Source organism: Sus scrofa, chromosome 18 (assembly GCF_054392235.1).
Source record: "Sus scrofa isolate SSC_HxYL_T2T_F1_AM1 chromosome 18, Sscrofa_HxYL_maternal_Yorkshire_Landrace_v2.0, whole genome shotgun sequence".
NCBI lineage: Eukaryota > Metazoa > Chordata > Mammalia > Artiodactyla > Suidae > Sus > Sus scrofa.
In genome coordinates this window covers 33,491,300-33,518,499 of record NC_139400.1, presented here as the reverse complement: position 1 = coordinate 33,518,499, position 27,200 = coordinate 33,491,300, and the positions used below count along the sequence as shown (strand labels likewise).

At 38.8% G+C, this 27,200-nt stretch overlaps 1 protein-coding gene across 34 annotated transcripts in view; it reads right to left on the bottom strand.

The window, feature by feature from the left end:
- CADPS2 (calcium dependent secretion activator 2) overlaps nt 1-27,200 on the bottom strand; it is a 489,830-nt gene that overhangs the window by 219,577 nt on the left and 243,053 nt on the right. For all 34 annotated transcript variants that reach the window (XR_014834387.1, XR_014834389.1, XR_014834384.1 and 31 more), the window contains one exon: nt 7,370-7,509. Coding sequence is in view for 27 of the 34 variants with exons in the window: in XM_085005969.1 (XP_084862095.1) it covers nt 7,370-7,509 (140 nt within the window). In the remaining 7 variants the exon portion in view is untranslated. The remainder of the gene's footprint in view (nt 1-7,369; nt 7,510-27,200) is intronic.

Below are 27,200 nucleotides of genomic sequence, written 5' to 3'. Positions count from 1 at the left end.
TGAATGTCTTTCGTGCTAGGGTAACTACAAAATAGTCTTTTAGTAAGAACTGAGTAAGCTATTCAGGCTTATCAATCCCTCCTTAAATGAAACACAAATAAAACTATAATTAAAAAAAAACTGCAAAATACCTGAGGTGAAATTAAGGTTAACTTATTTGGTATGTACAAACTGAGACCAACAACTCATTGATAGGCGAGTAAATTTTAATACCACAAAGCAAGATGTGATAAGACTGCTTAGAGCTATGGCATGTAAGTCCTACTTCTCTAATGATTTAAGAAAATTAAAACTAGCAATTGCACTAACATGCAAAAGGCACCACACCAGTTATTTAAAATCCAATGCTTTGAAAGTATTTGCCATTTTTAAAATAAGACTGCACTGGAGAAAACAGAAGCTCTATCAGATTCTTCTCCCTTGCTATGAAATAATCTCCAAGCGTACTTTCTTAGAACTTGAGCTTATTTCTTAGATAAATCATTCAGTTTAGTTGCTCAGACGTGGTTGAAAGCTCTTACACAGTACAGTTGACCTTTGAACGACGCCGAGGTTAGGGATGCTGAACCTCCACTCTGCAGAAAGATCCTCTGTGACTTTAGCTCTCTGTATAGGCAGCACCTCTGCATCCTCAGATTCTACCAACACAGGATAGTGCATATTTACTACTCAACAAACAAAAGCAAAACCAAGTATAAGTGGCCATGCACTGTTCCAATCTACGTTGTTCAAGAACCAACTGTGTTTTTATTTTTCTTCCTTTGTACAGAGAAAAGACAAAATGAGCAGCAAAACACACAAAGAGAAATAAACCACCACTGCCACCTACATCCATACAGCTATTAAATAAAGATATAAATTAAAGCCTAACAAGAAAGCCCTCATGAGAGAGAGAACTTTTATACTCTCGAGAAATTAGTGAGGATTTTGTGCATTGTTATTTTCCCAACTGTCTTTGATCATCTTCTTCCAAATAAAGTCAAATGATGTAGTTAAAACTAGAAGGTCTAATCATATTTCAAGAAGCAATTTTTTAAAAATGTTTATTTCAATGACTGCCACTAGCTAATTGAGCACTTACTATGTAACAGGCACTGTGCTGCAAGCCTTATGAGTATATCTCATTTCATGCTCAAGACAATCCAACTTTATGGCTGAGAAAAGTGAGGCTATGAGAAGATTTGACCAAGCTTGCTTAAAAAATATGACAGGGCTAGCATTCAAACCCAGGTCTAACTTCACAACCTGTGTTCTTTATCACTCTCTACCCAGCTTCCTTGTAGATGGAAATGTCCTCAAAGAGAATAATGTGTTTTAAAAATCATTTGACCCTTTCCATCCTGCCCAGGAATTTGAACAATTCCAATCTTACTTTCCTTGAGAGACCCAACTTTAAGACTAAAGAATTAAGAAAAAGATTCCGGAGCTGGAAGAAACCTAAAGATCATTTAGTGAGTTCAGTATCTTGTTTAAAGATAAAGATGAAGAAACCAAGGAGGTACTGACTGTGGACCCAGAACGGCCAGAAGGCAGAGCTAGGGGGACCCTGGGTCTCCCAGTCCAGGCCCCCTATGCCTGGCTGCAGCCCTCCTGAGCGCTGACAAAGAGCAGAGCCAGGGGTCAAAAGTGGAGGGTGAAATGGAAATCATGCCTTATTTCTTAAAGTGTTTTGGTCTGTTTCATATTTTAAGTATTGTATGTTTATTTGTCCTTCTTTTATTAATAGCTGAACTCAAAGATATACCTGCCTTAGGGTTTTATTAATAGATAAACATATTAAGTATGACCATGTACTAGCCAGCTGGGCGGTAGGGAGCCTAGACTGGGAGACAAGCTAATGCCACTTTGACAAAATAAGATTTTGTTCCCTTTGGCCTTCAGACTGTCCCCTAAACTACTTGAAGATGATATACCTTTTTTTTTTTTTTTTTTTTTTTTTGGCTGCCCCCGTGGCATATGGAGCTCCCAGGCCAGGGGTCAGATCTGAGCCACAGCTGTGGCAACACCGGGTCCCTAACCCACTGTGCCAGGCTAGAGATTGAACCCGAGTCCCAGGGCTCCCAAGATGCTGCCAATTCTGTTGCTCCACAGCAGGAGCTCTAAAGATCATAAACCTTAAATCATAAACAAAATCATGCAACTTATTTTGCATTATTGAAGTTATTTCCCTTTAGGAGCAAAGGCCACACTTGAGTATTAGCAATAAGACTGAATGGTTCTACAGGTTGTTACACTGCAGTCCCTCAATGCCAGACTTCACTGGAAAGCAGGGAAAACAAGAATGCAGCCAGTTTGGTGTTTATCCTGTTCTTTCTGCTGGAAGCTCAACTATTGTCTCACTCTTGCAGCAGGAGATGGGCTCAGTGAGTTTTATATCTTTATGATGGAAATTAAATGGAGTTTTATATAGGATAACTTCAAAGTATTTCAATACTTCTATTCATTCAATAAATGTTCAAACTGCCAAACATGACTCTACAGATTTATGAGATTTATATGGCAGTGATTTGGTTAAAATTTTATCTTACTGATTTTAACAGTGACAAAATTCTTCTATAGTTATATACTCATGAAGTTTTATTTAATTTTTACTATAAAAGTAATCACAAAAGTTGCACACAAGACTTTTTGTTTGTTTTCGTTTTTTTTTTTTTTGCCCTTTCTTGGGCCGCTCCTGCGGCATATGGAGGTTCCCAGGCTAGGGGTCTAATCGGAGCTGTAGCTGCAGGCCTACACCAGAGCCACAGCAACGCGGGATCCGAGCTGCGTCTGTGATCTACACCACAGCTCATGGCAACACCGGATCCTTAACCCACTGAGCAAGGGCAGGGATTGAACCCACAACCTCATGGTTCCTAGTCGGATTCATTAACCACTGCACCACAACGGGAACTCCGCACACAAGACTTTTGGTAGATCCCGATCATAATGCTTCTACGTATTTGTGATAATTTTCTTTTTTCCCCTTTTTAGGTTATAGATTTGTCATACTAGTCATTTGCTTTATAAGTCCCATTTTATTTTGCCTTTCTTTTAGCTGAGAAAATAACATTTGGATTAAGAAAATATGATTTAACAGATAGGGGAACAGTAGTTTGAGATTTAAGTTATAGTACTCCTACCCAGCCACTAGGCTATGCTAAAGGATAGTCCATTTCTTCAACACACTTCTGCCTTGGAGCTACCCGAAAAAGCAGGAAGACAAATTCAAAAACTGGATACGAATTATTTAACCACTCGAAATCCAGCTGGAAGTTCATTTAACAGATTTATATAAGAGCTGGCTTACGTAATTAGTTTATATGACATACCTCAAAGAATAAATGAATTCAAATTTTTACCAAATAGATATCACTTAGTAGTGTTCGGTGTCATTTTTGAAGAATGAAATCATTATGCTTATGTAAATATCCATTTTCATTTGCATCTAGTCTGTTCTATTTAGAAACTATAATATATAGTTACAAGAAACATGATCTTTGGATCAGACATATTTTTCTTTCTCCTTCAAGAACAAAGGTCATTTTGAAATGCAACAATTGAGATTCAAACACCATTTATTTCATTTATTTTAGGTATTTTTCTCCACAAAATTATACTCTACCCTCTATGAATCATTTTAAACCTTCTAAACCTGTAAGGTTCTTCAGCTTAAGAATGCACATTACCGAATTACTTTGTCCCTAAAACTCTAAGGAGCACACTATTATTTTCGTCATTATTCATATAAATATATACCTTGTTTACACATGGTGGAGGCATGAAGGATTCAGACAGGTCTAAGAAACTTACAGTGTTGTTGGGAACACGCAAATACAGAGAACATGAATGAAAGTACTTACTTAGGGAGGATCTAGGGGCTATAGACGCACAATAAACGAAAGAGAATACATGTTAAAATTGTCACATAAGAGAGAGAAACGTGTTGCCCACATTATTAAAGCAGAGAATAGGTTTTTATGACTCAGGTCCCAAAGGATTTCAAAGTTAGATCTGGAAAGTGCTCTGAGGACAAAAGATCCACAACCCTCCTGTTTATTGTGTAACCACCTTTGACACCACAATCTGTAAGAGTTTCCCACATTTTAAAGATCAATTTTTAAACTCTTTTTCAATTACCCATTATTCATCTGTCAATCATTCATTATAGGATGAATTACCGACAGAACATAATCCTGCCTGAGAGCAAAACACTATTAATCTACTACTCCTATTATACTACTGCTTTGGCATATGACAGAGCACTCGGAGGAGAAAGGCTGGTTGATTTTCTTTTCTTAAATGCAGTTAAGTCCAGTGAAATCCATTTGTGAAGCACCACAGAAAAGACGAATATAGTCATGATAGTTATGATGTGGGTCAACTCAGGTTTTCCCATGTACATTTAAAACACAGGGGTGATATCCAAAATATTTAAACCTGTTACCACACAGGCACTGAGAAACCTGGACAGGTGCTTGTGGTCCCTGCCCATGGTGATAAATTGCTATTGCAACAATGCTGACGTTCTGGTTATTATTATGTCTAAAACTGGTACTGATTTATTATGTTCCATACTGTTACTGGTTTTTTTGATCACCATTAGGAAATATGATATTCTTTTTTTTTTTTTTTTTTTGTCTTTTTTGCCTTTCCTAGGGCCTCTTCCTTGGCATATGGAGTTCCCAGGCTAGGGGTCTAATTGGAGCTGTAGCCACCGGCCCAACATCAGAGCCACAGCAACGCAGGATCCAAGCCGTGTCTGCAACCTACATCATGGCTCACAGCAATGCCGGATCCTTAACCCACTGAGCAAGGCCAGGGATCGAACCCGCAACCTCATGGGTTCCTAGTCGGATTCATTAACCACTGCGCCACGACGGGAACTCCAAATATGATATTTTTAACTATGCTCCATAACATACCAGCTAGCAGAATAGCACCACAGATATTTTTAATTCTAGAGTTTCTTTCTTTTGCATATCATAAACTGCAGTTACCTGAATGTCTGGAGCCACCTGGTAGTATCTTTTGGCAAAGGCAGGTCACAAGAGTTCTTGAGCTTTCCAGATTAAATTCAGAGACTAGGATATATTCTCGTGAGTTGTCTCCTTCGCTCATAGTTTTGGAGAGAAGTCAACTACAGAACTGTTCTGGGGGGTCCTAATCAAGTCCTGGAAGGCAGCTGGATTGTACCACCTGCCCCAGAGCCTTCTAGAACAAGAAAATGCCAGGGTTTAGAGTGGAGCTTTCTTCCCACAGGAGCTGAAGGCTTCAGAACTTGCTAGGTGCCCAGCTTCATATTCAATCTTGGTTCTTGGGACAACCTGAAGGCTCTAGGGTATTCATCATGGCACTGTCCACGTGTACACCAGCAGCTCCCTTCGCATTATGGTACATAGGTTTCCGCATGTTGGGCCATTTATCAAGACAAAGAGACTGAGTTCATGGTAGCTAAGAAGTAACTACAATGCCCAGAACACAATGTTTGGTTTTTTTTTTTTTTTTTAATCTCCCTCTGGTTTCTACTAGTCTCTAAGGATTTTAGAGTGGCAGTACTCTAAGTCTCTAGTCTTAAGGCACTCTGACAGCTATACCAACATTGTCATGGTTGGCTAACAGCTCTTCCAGATCTCCTGTGTATCTGCTACGTCATGTGTCTGGACTACCCTTCCTCCCCACTGTCCAGCTGCTCAATTCATCCTTCGGCTTCATCTCCAAGGTCAGCTGTCTTGTGAGGCTTTGACTAACTCCAGCTAGAATCCGATGTTATTTCCACCAGTTTGCATTCTTATCACTACATTACTTATTACATAGTATTATAATTATTTGTGCACAAGCCTGAATCCTTGGCTAGCTGGTTCCTTCAGGTCTGGGATGGTATCTCATTGAGGTTTGCACTAGTTCAAACAGAGGATGTGCTCAATACACATCTGCTGCATAAATCAACAGTGAGCAGGTAGATGGACGGTAAAGAAACAACTCTAAATATTAAATCCCAGGAGCTCCATCAGCTTCATGCATCATCATTAGACTCTCTTTCTAGGAGCCTGCACCCTGAGGTATTCCTCCCCTAAGTGAGACTCGTTCTAACACTACTGCCCACCTAAACAAAGCAGCTCTGTGGCCTTCGAGCCTCATCCCAGCTGCAGGAGATACATCCAGGCTGCCTTCTGCTCAGAGCCTAGCTTTGTTTTCCCTAGCGGTCCTCCAAAGAATCCCTATCTTGCTGACTTCTCAGCTGACTGCCACAGTGCCAGAGGTTTGGCTCCAACACCAGCAGAAATGCCTCTCTGGTTAGGAAGGCCCGTAGAATGTCATGTCTTCTGCTGAACTTGGGGTGGGTCACTTAAACTACTGCTTCTCTTCAATTTAAGAAAAATCGTCACATTCTTTCCTAAAGGCTAACACCTCTATGCTGGGATTTAGCTGTAGTGAACAGTAAACTTAAACTGTTAATCTGAGAAAGACCTGGGCTTTTTTTTTTTTTTTTTTAATGTATTTTTGTCCTTTTTAGGGCCGTGCCCACGGCACATGGAAGTTCCCAGGCTAGGGGTCTAATTGGAGCTACAGCTGCCAGCCTACACCACAGCCAAAGCAACGTGGGATCCGAGCTGTGTCTGCAACCTACACCACAGCTCACGGCAACGCTGGATCCTTAGCCCACTGAGCGAGGCCAGATTGAACCTACAGCCTCATGGTGCCTAGTCAGATTTGTTTCTGCTGCGCCACGATGGGAACTCCAACCTGGGCTTTTTCAAAACGTGTTTTCTCATACTCATGAGTTCAGACCTGTTTCCTCATCAGCTACAAGGAGAAAAGAACCCTGGAGATGGAAACTGACTCTGACCCACATCCCCTGGGGACAGTCCCTGCACTTCTGGTTATCTGCCAGCATTCGTCTTCTCTGGTATTGACTTCGTTTCTCACTCACGTATTGGGTGAATACTCATGGCCCTCCCGTCAAAACTTGTGTGGCCTCCTGGGTTCTACCCGCACCGCCATTTAGCTTTAACGTATACTGTATATGCTTAACTATTTCTGGGGGTCCAAACCCTAGCCTTGTTTCATCTATTACTGTATTTTGAAACAGTATTTCCTGGAAGTTATCTCCATACATCACGGTTCTTTATCAATGTAACGATGTATATAAGACCAATGCAATCAAGCACCAATATTACGTTAGCATGCGAACAGTTACGTTAACTGATACCCATGTGTTTAGCTATAAAGATGTCTAGAGATTAAAAAATAAGTTATGAAAGTCATTTTGGGGAGAAAAGTTCCATGTGAATGCCTGATATTCTGGCTCTGAGTAAAATGACAAAAGGGAGACAACGAAATGAAACCCAATAACTCAGAAGAAAAGCATCTTCAAGGACCCACTCACCCACTATGTTTCATATGTGGTGGTTTATCCATTCGCACTGCCAATTTGATTTTTAAGTCAGAGTCCTGGCTATTTTTTGGAACTATCATTCGGTGCAACTCAGCTGACTTGGAGCTGTTAGAAGTTGGGTATAATATCACCTGTAAGGGACAAAAAATAAAAAAAGAACACATTCAGGTGCATAATACAGAATGTCCAAGGAGAAGAAGTGAAATCCTTCCTATATATTTTCCTTTTCAAGAGGTGATATCATGCCTAAACGTGCCTAACAAACCATTTCACTCCCACCACAGCAGATGGGTTTTCAATACAGATTCGTTTATTTATTTATTTTTTGACAAATCCATATCATCACATAATGAGTTTTCTTCCTGTGTCACTTCATAATGAATTAATAGCACAGCAGCTACCGCTGAATTGACAGTTGAAAAATACTTAATAGACACCTATAATTTCAAGACCACTCTAAAACTCCTCAGGGCAAAAAAGTTCAGAAAGAAATATGCTTTGAAATTATAGATACCATGCTTAAAAAGCCAAACCAATTATTTGAAGCAGCAAAAATATACCTCATGTCTTAATATTTTCAGTGTAAAACAATATTAAGGGAAATCAACTCAATTAGAAATGGAAAAGACGGATCATAGCACATTTTCTGCTCTGGATCAATACCAAAGAAGGACTTTTTTCCTAACTAAATATTTTTAAAACTATAAAGACAGTGTTATGTTGACTGAAACAAAGTTAATTATTTTTGATAAAACATAACACCACAGCTCCACAGAGCCAACACAGGGGCCAAAGCTTACTCTTTGGATGTTAAGTACCATGTACGTAAAAAAAATATTTTTAGTATAAAAAAAGTATTTTCTCTCTTTTAGTCAGTACTGACACTATTTAGACACAGATAATTTTTAAGCCTTAATGACTATTTTAAAATAGGAGAACTATGTTCTGAGGTTAACGTACGAAATGCAATACATTCTATTTTAGGCAATTCTTGTTTTATTTCACTATTACTTTTCCTTTTTAGGGCTGTAGCATATGGAAGTTCCCAGGATAGGGGTCGAATGTGAGCTACAGCTGCCAGCCTATACCTCAGCCACAGCAACGTGGGAGCCAAGCCGAATTTGCAACCTGCACCACAGCTCATGGCAATGCCAGATCCCCGATCCACTGAGCAGGGCCAGGGATGGAACCCGCATCCTCATGGATACTAGTCGGATTTGTTTCTACTGTGCCACAACAGGAATTTCCAAGCCACTTATTTTAAACCAGTGTGAAAAGTAAATAAACTTAAAAATTTCTAAGTAGCAATACTGAGTATTTATGTTGTGAGCCACACAGGCGGTCCAAACGTTTCTAAGTAAATGGAAGAATTATAAACATACGCAGGTATGCTAAAATGTCTTTAAAGCACAACCTGGCAAATGAATTTGGCATGTTCTGCTGAAAATAAAAAAATATCCATTTCTTTATATAAATGTAAAGTGTTACCGAGAAATCTTCAAGCAAGGCTCCTTCTCTCTCTAGGAAAGACAACAGAGTCACAAAAGCTTCTCCAACTATTCTCAACTTTCAAGTTGTTAAATATGTCTATTTTGAGACTCTGCTCAAGCCTACCCTAAAAGCCATAGCTAAATTCAATCTAGCATATTTATACATGTAAGCACATAAAGGCTCATCCAAGAGCAGATTAAATGGCATTTGTGATGTTTTCAACAATTATGATCAGATTCTGGAATGAATTCTTTTGACTGCTGAGACAGCCAATGGCCTATTTCACAGACTCTTTCTTAAACAATAGTAAAGGAAAATAAGTTGATAATTTCTGGCTCAAACCAACTGACAAAGGAATGTCATTTTCAACTCCAGTGACTCCAAAAAAGAAAAACTAAGTCAGGGCTATACATTCTCTGCAGCTATGGCTGTTGTTTCCCTAGCAAGTCTGGAAAGCTTTTTCTATTTTTCCCTACCCCTTCCTCAAAAAAAAAAAAATTTTTTTTTTGGCATGAGTTGCCTACAAACATTATTCCTTTTTAATTCTTCTATGTTTATATGAGAATTGGTATTGCTCCAAATTTGAAACATCTTAAACAGGAAGAGAATATTTAAATTAAAACTTCTGACAATTTCTCTCTAAATGCCAGTGATGGGTTACAAAAAAAAAAGGTCCCCAATAACTAATTGCAGTTGTTCCTCAACTTAAGGAGCATCCCTGCCCTCATCTCTGCCACATTTTAATTTTCCAACAGGAACCTCTAACTAAGGTCCGTGGAAGGATTTAGTGCTCACCTCTGTCGGTTAAACATCTGAGTGCTTACTATGTGGGGTCACAGAAAGATGAAAGAATATCAACGAGTCCTCAAGCAGCAACGAGCTTATGGTCTGTTGCTATCAGAGCTAAAAACACCCAGAGACTACTGAGTAATACCACTCCTTTCTACTGGCTATCCCCGGGGTGGGTAGCAGTTTCCCAGTTTTGTCTGTCACTGGATTTATTCGCCATCATTTGTTTGACTCCTCTGTCCTATCGGACATGGAGCTAATTCCCTGTGTTAAATTTCCTCCATTGCAGTGACCTGGAATTGTCTGTTTTTCTGGACAGACTCAAAGGTGTGAACACTGGCATATGTAACAAATGGAGGCCTAGAGATATGAAATGTATTGCTTCTAAAAATGGTATCCCTCTTCCAGGCTTTAGCCATGGATGACGACAGACAAAGAAGCAACTCTCAGATATGTGAGCTCAAAGGGCCAGGGAGAATAAAAGACAAAGCAAGTATTTCTACATGCATAATAAGGATCTAATCAAGAAATCCTGAGCACTACCAGGCAGGGTGTCTTCACAGTACCTGCCACGACAGAATTCCACTTTTCTCATTGTACGAGAACTGCTCTGTATTTCCCAGTTCCCCTTTTTTTCGAATGGGAGGCTTAACTGTACCTTTTCTGCCCTGTTCCATTGCTATATATCGGATTTGTGCTTGAGCAGTGTGGGGAGGGCAGGTGGACAGGGGGCAGTTAACATGAACCTTAGTTCATCGGTCACCAGGCTGCAAAGAGCCGAAGCTGGACTGACTGAAATGCTGGACTTTGGCCTGAAAATCAGAACAGGCTGAAACTTTGGGGCTGTTTCGCTTTGTGAAAATGAGTATGTTCTACCTGTAATGAGGAAGGGTTACAGAATTGTATCCTTGGCTATAAGTGTGAGCCATGGCAGCTCACCTAACCATCCACCAGGATTCATGCTTTCACTGTATAGAATTGGGGCCACGAAGCAGCTAGCCAGCCATATTTTCTAGTTCCCCTTACATCTAAGTAGGGATATATAAAAATTCTAGCTAATGGAAGCAAAGTGGTTCAAGTCCTTTTAGGGAATGATAATTAAGACAGAAGTATGCATTCTTCATTGACAGGCAGCCAAATGCAGAGGACTCCAATACTCTAGGAAATGGGAAGGTCATAAAACAGAAAAAACCAGGGCCCTGAATCACCACATGGAGGAAATCTACACACATCCACAGTGAACTGCTACACTGGTACCATTTAAAATCCTAAAATGCTACTATTTGTTTGTTACAGCATTTAGCAGTATACTAACTGGCACAGTTAACACAGAGAGCAGCATAATACTCTCACAGGTAGTAAGTGCTTGAAGTATTTTATGTCATGAGAAGCAGATAAATAATTCTACTTCAATAGTTCAAGTCCAGAGGAGGATGTCTGATGTTGAAGGTACAATAATTAAAATCCTAAAGACATAACAATTTACTAACGATTCTTCTTGTATTTTAGGTTCACATAAAAATTAAATCATAGCTCTGTAGAAAAGTTAGCTTCTTATTTAGCAAAGTAGTTTATTCTTTGTTTTTCATTTCTCTGAACTTTTCTCCACACATTTCTGCTTCTTCTAGTTTATTTTTGTCACCAACTTTAAATGCCTTGTCACTTAGCATAACAACACATTTTATGATTTCTTATCTTAAATATAAATCCAGTGTATCTTCTTCATAATAAAATGTCAACATCACTTTCCATTTTTGCTAAGGTGTAATGGAAAACAAATTTTTTTTTCAGGCTTCATTTAAAATTCTAATTTTAAAAAACAAAAAAAGCAAAAAAAAAGGAGTTCCCGTCATGGCACAGTGGATGCAAATCCAACTAGGAACCATGAGGTTGTGGGTTCAATCCCTGGTCTTGCTCAGTGGGTTAAGGATCCAGCGTTGCCGTGAGCTGTGGTGTGGGTCGCAGACAGAGCTCGGATCCCGCGTTGCTGTGGCTCTCGTGTAGGCCGGCGGCTACAGCTCCGATTCGACCCCTAGTCTGGGAATCTCCACATGCCACAGGTGCAGCCCCGAAAAGACCAAAAAAGTAAAATTCTGTCCAACATAGAGGAAAAAACTTTAAAATGAAGTGCAAACACACATATGCACATAATATTTAGAGTAATATGGGGTTCAGAAGGATCTTTCTCTTAAAAAACAATTGTGTAGCTGATACTTCTACTACACTATTTTCCCTCTAATAAGATACATTAATTAAAGCCAAGACATGTGCATCTGGACACACACCATGATGGTTGAACTTTGGGACTTATGAGTTCATGAATTTTTAAATTTCTAAACCATTTCCATATCTGAAAAACTAAAAACTGGTGGAGGGAAAATCCAGAAGAACTGGGAGGGAACTAGACAGATTCTGGAGTGAGGTAATCAATTCACTGCCTCTTCTCATAAATATCTCTTAGCCCAGAGGAATTTAAAAAAAAAAAGACCACATGACCACAATAGTTGCACCATGGTCTTCAAGTAAAACAATAGTGCTAGCTATCTGGTATGAAGCTAGCTCAAAGATGGGACAATGAAAAATTCTTGAAAATTCTTGAAGGAATCAAAGTCCCTGTTGTGGCTCAGTGGTAAGAGCCCGGCTAGGATCCATGAGGACGTGAGTTCGATCCCTGGCCTCGCTCAGTGGGTTAAAGCTCCAGCGTTGCTGTGAGGTATTGTATAGGCCAAACATCTGGCTCGGACCCCCTGTGGCATAGGCTGGCAGCTGTAGCTCCAATTCGACTCCTAGCCTGGGCATTTCCATATGCCGCAGGTTCAGCCCTAAAAAAATAAAAAAATAAATTCTTGAAGGAATCAAGACAGACTTCATAGAAGAATCATTTCATTTTGGAGTCTAAAAGAACACAAAAGATTTCCAAGTTAAAAGACAGACATGACAAGGCTGTTGGACCTGAACCACCCTTAGAGCAGTAGCCTAAAAAAAGGCACGCAATCCTGATGCTGACATTCTTATCACACCTTTGGTTCTCAAACCCTTCCCCAAGGTTTGATTGGTCTTCTCTTTCTTTGTTCCCTGAGACCTAGCCTCCGTTCCTGTTGCTTGCCACTAAAAAACTCTGACCACTACAAATGTCCATTACATTTTCCGCCAGGTCAGTTGTCTACATCATCAAAAGGTAAGGCAAGAACACTAACTTTTAAGGATTAGGAAAAAGAAGAGAACTCTATACTTGAGCCCAGAGGCCAAGGAGGCAGAAAGAAAAGCAGAAGGGTGGGATGCACTACATTCAAGGCAGACAGCGTTTCATGGAACAGGAAATAGCTATCAGTGCTAAGTGACAATCAAGAGGTCAAGTCAAGGACAGAAAGCCTACTGTTTGGTTTAACAGCAGAAGTCACTAGAGATCTTAGCAAGAAAAAGTCTAGGTGAGGCCAGACTGCGATGGGGTGAGATGAGCGAGATCACTTTGTCTAGAAGGGACATCATGTCCAAAGCCAGGGAGAGTGAGGATATGGCCAGGAAGGTTTTGCTGAGAGGTGAAATCAGAGAGGAAGACCAAGAATAGACTGTAAAAGCACGTTTCCCTAAGGAGTTTGTATGTTATCCCGTAACACGTATTGAAAGATGCTTCTACTCTAGAGAACAACATCATCAAGATACTCTACTCTCGGAAAGAATTATCCCTGTTTATTCAGCTGTACAGCTCCTGGAGAAGAGTCATGTGTGGTTAAGTGTCCAGCATCTGATAAGGAAATGAAATGGCCTTAGAAATACATCTTTAAAACAGTGGAAGATGGGACTGAAAATAGCTTTAGCTGAAATGTTTCAATTTGTGATAAAAAAAATTGTTTTTTTCTGACAATCCAATGTTCTTGAAATACAGGGTATTTTAAAGAAATGTCCAAGGGAACCCCACTCCAGATAAGCAGAACTATCTGTATGAGAAGCCTTGACTTTGGGGGTTCTGTTGACAGTTTTCCTTCTCATTCACCTGACAATAAATTTTACAGTTTTGCAAGGAATCACGACAACTGTTCCTTATGGACATTTCAAGACCTTCTTGAAAGGTCAGAACCTTGAGAAAGTATGTGCTGTGAAAGAAATAACTGAATTTACTTCATTTCAATACATTTTTATTTAGCACATGTTAAAAACCTAGCACATATCTTCTCCAATGTCAGAGTCCTGTATTCTCCGTGTGTGAAGATGATGAACTGGCTGATTTTTCTGAGAGAAATCTACATCCTTCTGAGTAACATTTTCCAGTGTTTTAATACTCTTGAGGCTGCTTCGTCTAAATTATTTCTCCTCTCATTTAATATCACCAGTTCCTGTCCTACTTAGTTGAAGTGAAGAACACCTGCTCACTCTCACCAACACGAGGCTCTTTTGTAAACTGAAAGATTAGCACTGTGTCTTCTGTCAACCTTACTTCTGTGGGTAAAGCCAGTTCCCTTCATTTTCAAAGCTGAAAAGAATCCTGGAATTTACAGTACAGAAGTGATCCAACCCCCAACCCCTTACAAAGTGTGTACTTGGCCTGACAGAATTACACATTTCCTTCCTTTTATATAGTGTTTATTTATTTATTCATTGACTTAGTTTTTGTCTTTTTAGGGCTGGCCAAACCTGTGGTGTATGGAAGTTCCTAGGCTAGGGGTCAAATGGAGCTGTAGTGGCCAACCTACACCACAGTTTATGGCAACACTAGATCCTTAACCCACTAAGCAAGACCAGGGATTGAACCTACATCCTTATGGATACTAGAGTTGGGTTTGTTACCCCTGAGCCACAACGGTAAATTATTTTTAAAAATAAGATAGGCCTTTTTAAAAAATAAAGAATATGAATAAAGAAAAATGTTATCTTTACATATTTTTCTTGGCATTACCTTGTTTAAAAAATCGAATTGTAAGCTTTGCTATTTGCATGATGGGAGCTTGAGAGAGAGCATGAAAAAGACACCAAGGTATGTAAATTACACTCAAATCTTTCATGCCATCTCTACTTAATAACAAACCATCTCATGAAGGGCTTTGTGGAATGCATTTAGCAGAGAACAGTCTTTGAGGGCAGGAGCTACCGTGTGATACACAGAGTAAATCACCTGTGGCTCATAGGGTAATTTAAGGCAGTATCTTTCATTAAGCCATTCTTTTGACTTTTACATTGAAGTACAGTGAGGGTTCACAATATGGTGTTAGTTTCAGATGTACAGCACCGTAATAGCTTATTACAAAATAATGGCTATAATTCTCTATGCTGTACGGGGTATCCTTGTTGCTGATCTCTTTTAAATAATTTGTATCTTAATCCAATGCCCCTATTTTGTCCCTACCCCTCCCCTCTGGTAACCACTAGCACATTTTCTATATTGTCAGTCAGTTTGTTTTGTATATACCCTTACTGTTATTTTTTAGATTCCATATATAAATGATATCACACAGTATTTGTCTTCCTCTGACTTATTTCATGAAGCATAATACTGTCCATCCATGTTGTTTCACATCCTAGACACTTACTACGTGTCTGTTGGCTGACCAGTTGCTTGGTTGACTGGGTAGATGGGTGGATGCTTCAAGAAATTAGAAATAAAAATGCAAACTGAAAATTGATACTCCCTTGAGGTGAAAAAAGATAAAGGCTTGGTAATCAAAGTAGTGCCTAAGTCTGATAAGAGAAAATGACAGTAGTAAATGCCAGAACATGGATGTACTTGCCAGTCTCTAAACTTTCCATTTCTGGACTGCAAGAGGGAGAATCATAGCCTCCCAAAGATGCTAATCCTAATCCACAAGACCTGTGACTATGTTACATCCACGACAAAGGGGAACTGGTGTAGCTGGCGGAATTAAGCTCAGTGATTAGCTGGCTTGAAAAAAGGGAGATGATTCAGGTGGGCCAATGCAAACACATGGAAGTTCAGATGTGGAAGAGGAAGGACCAGGAGTGATGAAGTCATGCGATGTAAGAAAAACACTTGACTAGCCATCGATGGTTTTAGAAATGGAAGAAGGCCATGCCTGGGCCAAACACAGGCAGTGTCTAGAAAATGGAAAAGGTAAAAACTGAATTCTCCCTCACATCTAGAAAGGAACACAGCTCTGCCACTCCTTTAATTTTAGCCCACCAAGATTCACTTTGGACCTCTGGCTACCTCAACTGTCAGGTAATAAATCTGTGTTGTTTTAAGCCACTAAATCATTGGCAATTTGTTAAAGTTGAAATAGGAAACACATAGATACTAAAAACTGAGATTTGATTATAAAAGAATATCAACCTTACTTTAAAATTTCTTCTAATTGTGATTTGAAGATTTTTTTTACCATACAGATTTCTATCATTATCTCTGATTAAACAAGATGTTTTTGTGTGTGTGATTATTTCTCACATTCCAAATTATTCTGCTTTTATGAAATTTTTCAAAACATTGTTTTATCATTTTTTGTTAATTCACTTTAAGTTTGACTTTCCTTATCATAAGTTAAAAAAAAGGATTCACAACAAGAGATTATTTTGATTACCAGAACGAAGACCATCACACATACAGTTCCAACAAATTTCAAATTCCATACACCCAAATGATCAAGGATTGTATCTTCTAAGACCGACCTTGAAAGATGTAAAGTTTTTCACAATATTTTTCATGGCTCATTTAAAGTACTTGGCCCTTATTCATCTACCTGTATCACTTCTATTGCCTGTGAGGTCTCGACTTCATGCTTCTCCTTGAATAGAGCAATATATTCCATCACAGTTACATCTGTGTCTTTAAGACTTTTATAGGCAGAAAAGCATTATTATTCTTGATCTATTCCCCCTCAGCCATGAATTATGAATAGCAGTAACATTTATATTTCCATGCCAATTCAGTTTCTATTAGAGGACACTGCATGAGTAGCTTTATTGTGTTTCTTTTTACTAGTCTGGTTATAATAATGCCTGGCATTTATACGGAACCTTTCAACTCAGCGTCTCAAAGTGCTTTGTGAAATTTAAATTAGTTTTCACATAACCCTTAAAAGATAGGCACTGCTTTGTTATGTAAATAACTTGACACTGAAGTTAAATGAATACCTAAGGAAAATTATTTCAAAACAATAGATACTTTCAATTTTATATCCCCTCCCCAATACATTCTTTTGATTATTTCACAAACATTATAATAACTGATGTATCTGTTCTTACACTTTGAGTATTAAATATTGGAATTCGTAGACCTAAGCAATTTTATTTCTGTCAAACCATACATATATATGATGGTAGGATGGAAAGGAAGTTATATAGTAAGTCTAAACTTGCATTACTTCAGCTGCATCATTAAACTGACGATAATCATTGCAAAATGTTTGGGGACTGATTAACTTATAGATAAATGTTGGTATATATATTAAAAACCAACTAACATTCTGAAGAGAGAGGTGAATTACTATTCTTCATTCAACAAGAACTCAAAGCAAGGTCTAATAATTGAAACCTAACAATTTGCCAAAATAAGATTCATGAAAACCTTTGGAATTTGTCATTCTATCTGTATGCGAACAGTCAGAAGTCATTTAAATAATGGAAGCGGAAGATAGGGGAGTACAACGTTAAGAAATGTTGGTGTTACATTTTCACGTGCTCCAAAGAACTGAATGAGTTCAGAGAAAGATGGAAGGGTGGTGGGGAAGAAAGGTCAAGGCAGAGGGAGAGAGGCTAAGCGACTTGTTCATGACCTCGTTAAGGCAGAGCCAAGACTAGAATCATCATCTTCTGAAGGCAGGCTTCAAGCGTTTCGGTCTGTGATATTCAACAACCATCTAATTTGAATCTTGGTACTTTGACCTAAAGATTTTAGTTTTGACTCATACAATACATATAAATACTAGCAGCAAATAAAACTTGGCTTTTCAGTATCAGTGCTAGAGACAATGAAGGTGGGTATTATTAAGAGGCTTTGGATAGGTCCCAGATGCACAGGGACTTCTTAATGCAGGAAGAGATTAGTAATGGACTTGAAGATGTTCCACATGCCTCTTCTGTGTATTACAAGTAAGAGAGGGGCTGGACATGCTAGAACCTCACTCTTACTATAGAATCTAACAAACTATATTATCATCCTGTAATTGCTTTTTCAGCTTACCACTTGTTTAGGGGGCTCAGACATTCAAACAAAAGTGACTCATTCTACTGCATACTGTAAATTTGCAAAGGAGGAATGAAACAGAATCAAACCTCAGGAGATTTATTTGTTCATTCATCCTTCCAGCAATAGTTGGATGTATTGTGTGTTGGAAACTTAGACAGATGGTGTTACTGAAATAATATATCCTAGGCCTTACCTTTGAGGGCAAATGAAGGTATAATAATATTGTAGGGCTCATAAACTACACCATGAAGTGTATTATTACTGTGATGAGTTAAAATAACACTTAAAATAACCGTTATCAATAATAAGCCAACAAAGATGGAAAAACAGAACCATAAAAATTTCATTTAGTCTTAAGAAGAAGAAAAAAGGAAAAAAGGGAAATAAAGAATATAAGGGGAGTTCCCGTCGTGGCGCAGTGGTTAACGAATCCGACTAGGAACCATGAGGTTGCGGGTTCGGTCCCTGCCCTTGCTCAGTGGGTTAACAATCTGGCCTTGCTGTGAGCTGTGGTGTAGGCTGCAGACGCGGCTCCGATCCCACGTTGCTGTGGCTCTGGCGTAGGCCGGCGGCTACAGCTCCGATTCGACCCCTAGCCTGGGAACCTCCATATGCCGTGGGAGCGGCCCAAAGAAATAGCAAAAAGACAAAAAAAAAAAAAAAAAAAAAAGAATATATAAGGGAAAAAAACAGCTAAATAATCAACTTAATCTTAATATTATAGTTTAAACACTGATTGAAAGGCAGAGACTATTAGATTAAATAAAAAATAAAGACCCAAGCCATATGTTGCTTCAATCAACATATTTTAAATGTAAAGACACAAATAGATTAAAGGGTGTAAAAAGATATAATACACCAACACTAGTTAAAAGAAAGCTGGGTCAGCTAAGAAAAAGACTTTATTTTACTTTACTTTTTTTTCCATTTATTTATTTATTTATTTTTTCGGGGCTGCACCCATGGCATATGAAAGTTCCAGTGTCTTTCCTTGGAGTTCCCGTCATGGCGCAGCGGTTAACGAATCCGACTAGAAACCATGAGGTTGCGGGTTCGGTCCCTGCCCTTTGCTCAGTGGGTTAACGATCCGGCGTTGCGGTGAGCTTTGGTGTAGGTTGCAGACGTGGCTCGGATCCCGCGTTGCTGTGGCTCTGGCGTAGGCCAGTGGCTACAGCTCCGATTCGACCCCTAGCCTGGGAACCTCCATATGCCGCGGGAGCGGCCCAAAGAAATCGCAAAAAGACAAAAAAAAAAAAAAGAAAGTTCCCTAGCTAGGGGTTGAATTGGAACTGTAGCTGCTGGCCTACACCACAGCCAAGAAGGATCCGAGCTGTGTCTGAGACCTACACCACAGCTCACAGCAATGCCAGATCCTTAACCCACTAAGCAAGGCCAGGGATTGAACCCGCATCCTCATGGATAATAGGTTTGTTACTGCTGAACCACAACAGGAACTCCAGGATATTAAATCGAAGTATATTAACAGGGACAAGGAAATCATTTCATGGTGACAAAGTGGTCAATTAATGAAGAGAGAATAGCAATCTTAAATACTTATGCACCTAATATATCTTCAAAATACAAGCAAAAAATGAGAAAAAAATGAAATTATAATCAGATATCAAACTCTCAATAATTGATCTTTAAAAAGATACAAAATCCTTAAGGATATAGAAATCTGAACAAGAACTTGTGATTTGACATTTATAAAACTACTGAACAGAAGAATTTGCAGTCTTTTCTACTGTGAATGTGGAACACGCACTAGATGGACCATATTATGGGCTACAAACTAAGCCTCAGTAAATTTAAAAAGGAACAAGCCATAAAATATATCTTTAAGCAAAACAGACTTCAATTAGAAATCTATAAGAGAGCGTGCTAAGAAAAACTCTTACATATGTGGAAACAACACAATTTTAATAACCCATGGGTCAAAGAAATCAAAATAAAACTTAGCACTTTAAACATGATGAAAATGAGAAAAACATAAAAATTTGGGATGCCACTAAAGCAATATTTAGGGAGTGAGCACTTATAGCACTAAATGTCTATATTAGAAAAAACTGATTTTTCTCAAATTAATGGCTTCAGTTTAATAAGAAAAGTATCATGGAGTTCCCGCTGTGGCACAATGGGATCAGCAGTGTCTCTGGAGTGCTAGGATGAACACTGGCCCAGGCTGGGCACAATGGGTTAAAAGATCTGGGGTTGCTACAGCTGTGGTGTAGGCTTAGATCTGATCCCTGGCCCACAAATTTCATACCCCAGGGGGTGGTGAAAAATGAAAAAAGTATAGTGAATTAAACTTAAACTAATAGAAGAAACAATAAATATTCAAGCAAAATATATTACACAAAAATTAGCAAAAGGAGAGGTACTGTTGTGGCTTAGCAGTAATGACTTCAACTAGCATCCATGCGGATGTGGGTTGACCCCTGGCCTTGTTCAGTGGATTAAGGATCTGGTGTTGCCATGAGCTGCAGCGTAGGATGCAGACATGGCTCAGATCTGGCGTTGCTCTGGCTGTGGTGTGCTCCAGCAGCTGCAGCTCCAGTTCTACCCCTGGCCTGGGAACTTCCATAAGCTGCAGGTGCGGCCCTAAAAAAAAAAAAAAAAAAAAAAAAAATAGAAGGAACTTCATTGACCTGAAGAAGGAGATCTACAAAAACCCTACAATTAATGTTATAATTAATGTTGAAAGACTGAACGCTTTTCCCATAAGATAAAGACTAGGATGTGTCCATTTTCACGACTTCCATTCAGCACTGTTTTAGAGGTTCTAGGAAGAATAATAAGACAACCAAAATTAAAAATTTAAGCACCTTGGAGTTCCCGTCGTGGCACAGTGGTTAACGAATCCGACTAGGAACCATGAGGTTGCGGGTTCGGTCCCTGCCCTTGCTCAGTGGGTTAACGATCCGGCGTTGCCGTGAGCTGTGGTGTAGGTTGCAGACACGGCTCGGATCCTGCGTTGCTGTGCCTCTGGTGTAGGCCGGTGGCTACAGCTCCGATTGGACCCCTAGCCTGGGAACCTCCATATGCCGCGGGAGCGGCCCAAGAAATAGCAACAACAAGAACAACAACTAAAGACAAAAAGACAAAAAAAAAAAAAAAAAATTTAAGCACCTAGATTGGAAAGAACTAAAACTATATTTGTAGACAACAATATTGTCTACAGAAAAACAATAAAGCCACCAAGACAAGACTAGAACTAGTGAGTTTAGCAAGGTTATAGGAAGTAAAAGGAATAAAGAAAAGTCAATTACATTTCAATGTACCAACAATATCTAAATTAAAAAATTAAAATGATGCCATTTAAAATAGCAACAAAAATATGAAATACTCTGATAGATGGGACAAAAGAAATGCAAGACCTGTACACTGAAAACTATTAAGACACTGTTATGAGGGATGAAATAAGACTTAAGTAGAGGGATATACTGTGCTCATGGGTCAGAAGACTCAACACTGTTGATCAATTCCCTAAGTGATCTACAGATTCAATGCAATCACAATCAAAATCACAATGGATTTTTTTTTTTTTGGTAGAAATCCACTAAATGATTTTAAAATTCACAAGGCATAACAAAGGACCTAGAATAGCCAAAACAATGGAATATTGAGGAGAGAAAATAACAAAACAGAGTTAGAGAACCATCACTACTTATGAAAAGGTCAAATCATTACAGCAGTGTGCCATGTACATCAAGATACGAAAACAGGGAGTTCCCATTGTGGTGCAGCAGAAACGAATCCAACTACTATTCACGAGGATGTGGGTTCAATCCCTGGACTTGCTCAGTGAGTTAAGGATCTGGTTTTGCCATGAGCTGTGGTGTAGGTTGCGGACATGGCTCAGATATGGGATTGCTGTGGCTGTGGTGTAGGCTGGTGGCTACAGCTCTGATTTGACCCTTAGCCTGGGAACTTCCATATGCTGCAGGTGTGGCTTTAAAAAGCAAAAAAAAAAAAAAAAGGAAAAAGATAGGAAAACAGATGAATGGAACAGAATAGAGTCCAGAAGTAGACCAACAAACATGTGGACTACTTTCAACACAGGTGTTAGGAAATTAAATGAAGAAAGTCTTTTCAATAAATGGTACTAGAACAACTCAATATTCCTACACAAAAACGTTAACATTTTTGGCCATGTCTGCAGCATGTGGAAATTCCTGGGCCAGGGACTGAACTTGCACCACAGCAGCAACAATGCAAGTTCCTTAACTGCCAAGCCACCAGGGAACTCCATTAAATTTGATTTATATGAAGTTCTAGATATAAAAATTATCTAAAAAGGGATCAAAGACCTAAATCTAAAACTGTAAAATTACTAGAAGGGAAGTATAAGAGAATTCTGACCTTAGATCAGGCAAAGATTTCTTTTTTATTTTTTTTAGGGCTGTACTGCTGCAGCTGCCAGCCTGCACCGCAGCCACAGCAACGCCAGATCTGAGCTGCATCTGCAACCTATACTGCAGCTCACCGCAATGCCAGATCCTTAACCCATTGAGGAGGCCAGGAATGGAACCTGTGTGCTCATGGATGCTAGCTGGGTTCTGCTGAGCCACAATGGGAACTCCAGGTAAAGATTTCTTAAGTATGGCACCAAAAGCCCAAGCCAGAAAAACAAAATAATTGGATTTCATCAAAATTAAAACCTTCTGCTCTCTGAAACACTTCTGAGAATGAAAAGAGACAAGCCAAATTCCGGGAGAAAAATATTTACAAATCATAAATCTGATAAAAGACATGTAAATAATACGCGGTTTTTCCAAACTTAAGAAGAAAACAAGCAACACAACTAAAAATTGGGTATATCTGTTGCATACCTGAACATATTCTTCATCAAAGAAGGTGTACAAATGGCAAGTAAGCACGCAAAGAATGTTCAACATGATTAGTGTTAGTTGTTATAGAAATACAAATTAAAACCATAATGAAATAACAATAGAAATAAGAAATTTGTACAGCGTAAATGTTGCACACTTATTCTCTCTGGGACCACGGCAGGCCTCTATTTTCCTGAGGAAACTGAAATGTCAACTTCTGCTACTATAATCACCCACATGGACCCACCATGGAGGACGCCTATTTATAACTTGCTCTTTTAGTGATGAGAATGTAAGGAAACGCTCTCCTCTGCCTCTACAGTGAGGATGCCAGCCAACTCCTGTGAGGAGATCCGAGGTAGACCCACTGAGGAACCACTGATGCACTCAGGATGACAAGTGGTCTCCTCCGACCCTCCCCGGCACGTGATTAATGACCCAGACACAGATAACTGCTGCTAGAAAAAATATTTAGAAAGACTTCACATCATATGTGAATGATCTCTGGCCCTTCACCTGTTTGTGGTCCTGCTTCTTGTCACTGGTGTGGCTTCTGAGATATGACAACAAAGTCTTGTGACAAATGGCTACGTGAAAGGATTAAAAGAGGAAGGAGAGCTTTTCTGGGATTTTAGTTTCAGAAAAAGGACACCACTCGTTAGAACTACAAAGATAATAAAAGTTTACTCTGCAAAGTGAGTTGAATTAGACATATATGAAATGCAAATGAATTCCCATTCCATTTTGCAGCAAGTGGTATTAATTTGCAGGCTAAAATAGCAGTCATCTAGGGCTGGCTATTTCAATAAAATTGGATATTAAATCTGCTTTCAAATTGAAGAAAAATGCCTATGATTATGATTTCACTAGCAGCTTCTCTAGTGCTTTTTTGATTCATATGTAGATGAATCAAATTTATATAATGCTGGAAGTGATTCTCAGCTATAAATTTTGTCTAAGGGAAGGCTTAAAGTGATTTTTATGAATTTAATTGTATAATTATTTGTGAAAAATTAGGATTGTTAATTATTCAATAAGGCATCTGCCTATTCCTGCCCTATTACCTTGTAAGTTGAAATAAGTTTTACGATGACTGTCTTTAAAACAAGCAATTAGAGACATGTTTTAAACTCTACCGGTTAATAATCAGCTATATATATGAGAGATACCATTAAATAGCCTGAATTTGTCTAAAATAATGTTAAAGCCTAGACATTTTAATATAAATGAGAAATAAACAGGTTAACATAAGTGAGGAATATATATGGGATATACCATTCCATATCCTGAATTTGGCTAACATAAGGTTAGCTCCTAAACATTTTAACATAAATGAGGAACTTAAACGGAACTATATAAATGAGAAAACCTAAAAAGGATGTACTCCAGAAAAACAAGAGGCCAAAAAAAAAAAAGAGAGAAAATCAGTGAATTAAGAGTTCCTAAGACACTATTTATCTCCCAAGAAGACAGATGTTGAACACATTTCTACAAATTAAGACATGTTGAATAGCAGTGCAGATAACAAATTATTATTTAATCAGCGAGGAAAAAAAGATGATGTTCTAGGTCCACTGCTCCAGAAAGGAAAACAGATTTTCTGATATATATGCTTCTCCATCCTGAGGGAGGTAGAAGAACTAGCCATCTCCTGTATATGCCAACGATGTGGTACAAGAGCCATGAACTCAAGGTGTATGAACAGACAATAGGTTCTTTTTCCAGCAACTGTCAGAAAGAATATCTTTATAGTAACACTTCTAAAGCTAAAAATTCGGTAAGAGTCTTCAAAACTTTATTTTGGACTCAAGAATACCATTCAACAAGTTACATAGTACCCAGGGGTACAACAATTCATTCTGAAAGACTCCGTGGAAACTGCATTGCCCACAGATAGATGCCTCGTGGGATCACTCCTTAGATCTTTATATGGCTGTATTACGTTAGCCTTGCTTTTAAATTTTTCAGGACAATTGCTTGATTATGGTGAACTATATATTTTGGGGTACTTAACTGGTCCACTATTTACCTGCTGGTACATACCCATAATGAGAAAAACTCCCTGTTCTGCCTCCAGGTATTCCTTTAGCACCTGGTGGAGGGCTGGCCACTAACTCAGATGAAAAATCTCCATATGCCATCTCTGTTTCCATAAATAGGTATTTGCATCTGCCATCTACAAACAAAATCTGCACGCCAAGCATCTGTCAAAGATCATAATCTTCAACTGCCCAATGCCTATTTAAATTTGAGCTATCATTTCAAAAACTATGTGCTATAATAGATTTTTCTTTCCTATCCTTACGAGTTCTCAATCCTAGCTGCATATTAGTGTCAGTGATACTATTTTTAAGCCAGTGATTCTCAACTCTTGATGCACATTAGGACATCTGTGAAATGCTTAAAATGCTCCTTCCTGGGCTCACCTTAAACCACCCAAAAGCGTGAGCCCAGAATCTGAGTCTTTTAAAACACGCCCCCAAGCAGTTCTTAGGTGAATCCAGAGTAGAGATGCACCATCACAAATGAAAATAATAAAAGCGGCCGGAGAGTACCATAATAAGATTCAAATCACTGTATAAAATGATATAAAATGACTATGCATGAAATGGCTTCAGCTTGAATAATATTCAGTTCCTGCTTTAAGTCATGAAACTAAACTGGTCCACACCAACACCATGATTTGTAAAACAGTCACATTTCCTCATTCTATCAAACGTAGTATTTAAAGATTGTTTTAGGTCAGAAAGCTCAAGTTCAAATTCTGACTCCTGCAACTGCTAACAAAGTGGTTTTCACCTCGATTCTCACTGTCTTTAAATATGGCCTGTTACTATCGCCGTCAAAGAACATTAAATGGAATATTTAAATAGTAAGCAGTAACAGCAACCAGTAAACCAATATAGCCATAGAGAAAAGAACTAGAAATGACAACAGAGATTTATTTCACCTAGCTCAATTTACAGACAAGGGGTCAGAAAACCAGAGAGTAAATGCCTCCGGATCACATTTAATAAAAGGTCAGTGGAGTTAAGCCTACTTTATATGGCAAAACGGATCTAATAAACCCTTTAGTGAGTTGCTTGCGTAACAACTATTACCTGATAGATCTGCTGAAGGACATCTTCATAATGACTGAACCTGCAATATTTGCAGTAATATTTACCATTTGGAATATAAAGAAGTTTTATCTTCTAGTCCACTGGGTTATTTTTAAATGAAATAATCAGACACACACTGTGACTAGAATATATTCTAAGGACCAAAAGAACTGCAAAGAAATACTGACTATTACTTTGTAAGTGTGTTGTTGGTTGTGACACTGGTATAGTATTTCTGGAACCATTTTATATGTATTATAAGACAGAAAATAAGTATATACATGGATGCTGCAGGGAACCTATAAACTCATGATTAAAAAAAAAAATATATATCCCTTAACCAGAAGTGATGATACATAGAATGTTGGTTTCTAAATTCCATTATCACTAAAAAGACCCAGTGCTGATTATAGGCCTGGGACAAGGAGAGAACGAGTTGAATTGATTAACACCTCAAGCACCAAAAAACAAAGACTGATGGGCTCAAACTTAATATCACCATTATCAAGAAAACCTGCTCCTGTATGACTCCTGATATGATGCAAAGGGAATCACAAAACATCACCTACCGTGGGGTTCTTACACAAACTGTTCACCTAAATCCAATCATGAAAAAGTAGTTAAGACAAATCCAGAAAGAAAAACCTTTTTTTTTTTTTTTTTTTAGGCCATACTCACAGCACATGGAGGTTCCTAGGCCAGGGTTCAAATTGGAGCTACAGTTGCCAGCCTAGGCCAAAGCTACAGCCATGTAGGACCCAAGCCATGTCTGTGACCTACACCACAGCTCACAGCTATGCAGGATCCTTAACCCACTGCATTGAGGCCAGGGATTGAACCTGCAACCTAATAGTTCCTGGTCGGATTCTTTCCACTGTGCCATAATGGGAACTCCCAGAAAGAGAAATATTCTACACAATTAAACTTATAAGAAATGTCATCATGTACCACCTCATACCAGTCAGAATGGCCATCATTAATAAGTCCACAAATAACAAGTGATGGGGGGTATGGAGAAAAGGGAACCCTCCTGCGTTGTTGGTGGGAATGTAAGCTGGTACAAGCACTGTGAAGAACAGTATGGAAGTATATTAGGAAACTATACATAGAACTCCCATATGACCCAGCAATCCCACTCTTGGGCGTATATCCAGACAAAACTTTCCTTAAAAAAGACACATGCACCTGCATGTTCATTGCAGCTCTATTCACAATAGCCAGGACATGGAAACAACCCAAATGTCCATCAACAGACGATTGGATTAGAAAGATGTTGTGTATATACACGATGGAATACTACTCAGCCATAAAAAGAACAAAATAATGCCACCATTATAAAGGGGGCAGGCACTGTAATGCTCCTAACAACTAAGAATTATCCTGTTCAAAATATCAATTGTGTTGAGGTTAAGAAACTCTAACGGAGGTTAAAAAAAAGAAAACAAAAAAACCCCAAAAAACTGTCTTATGTATCA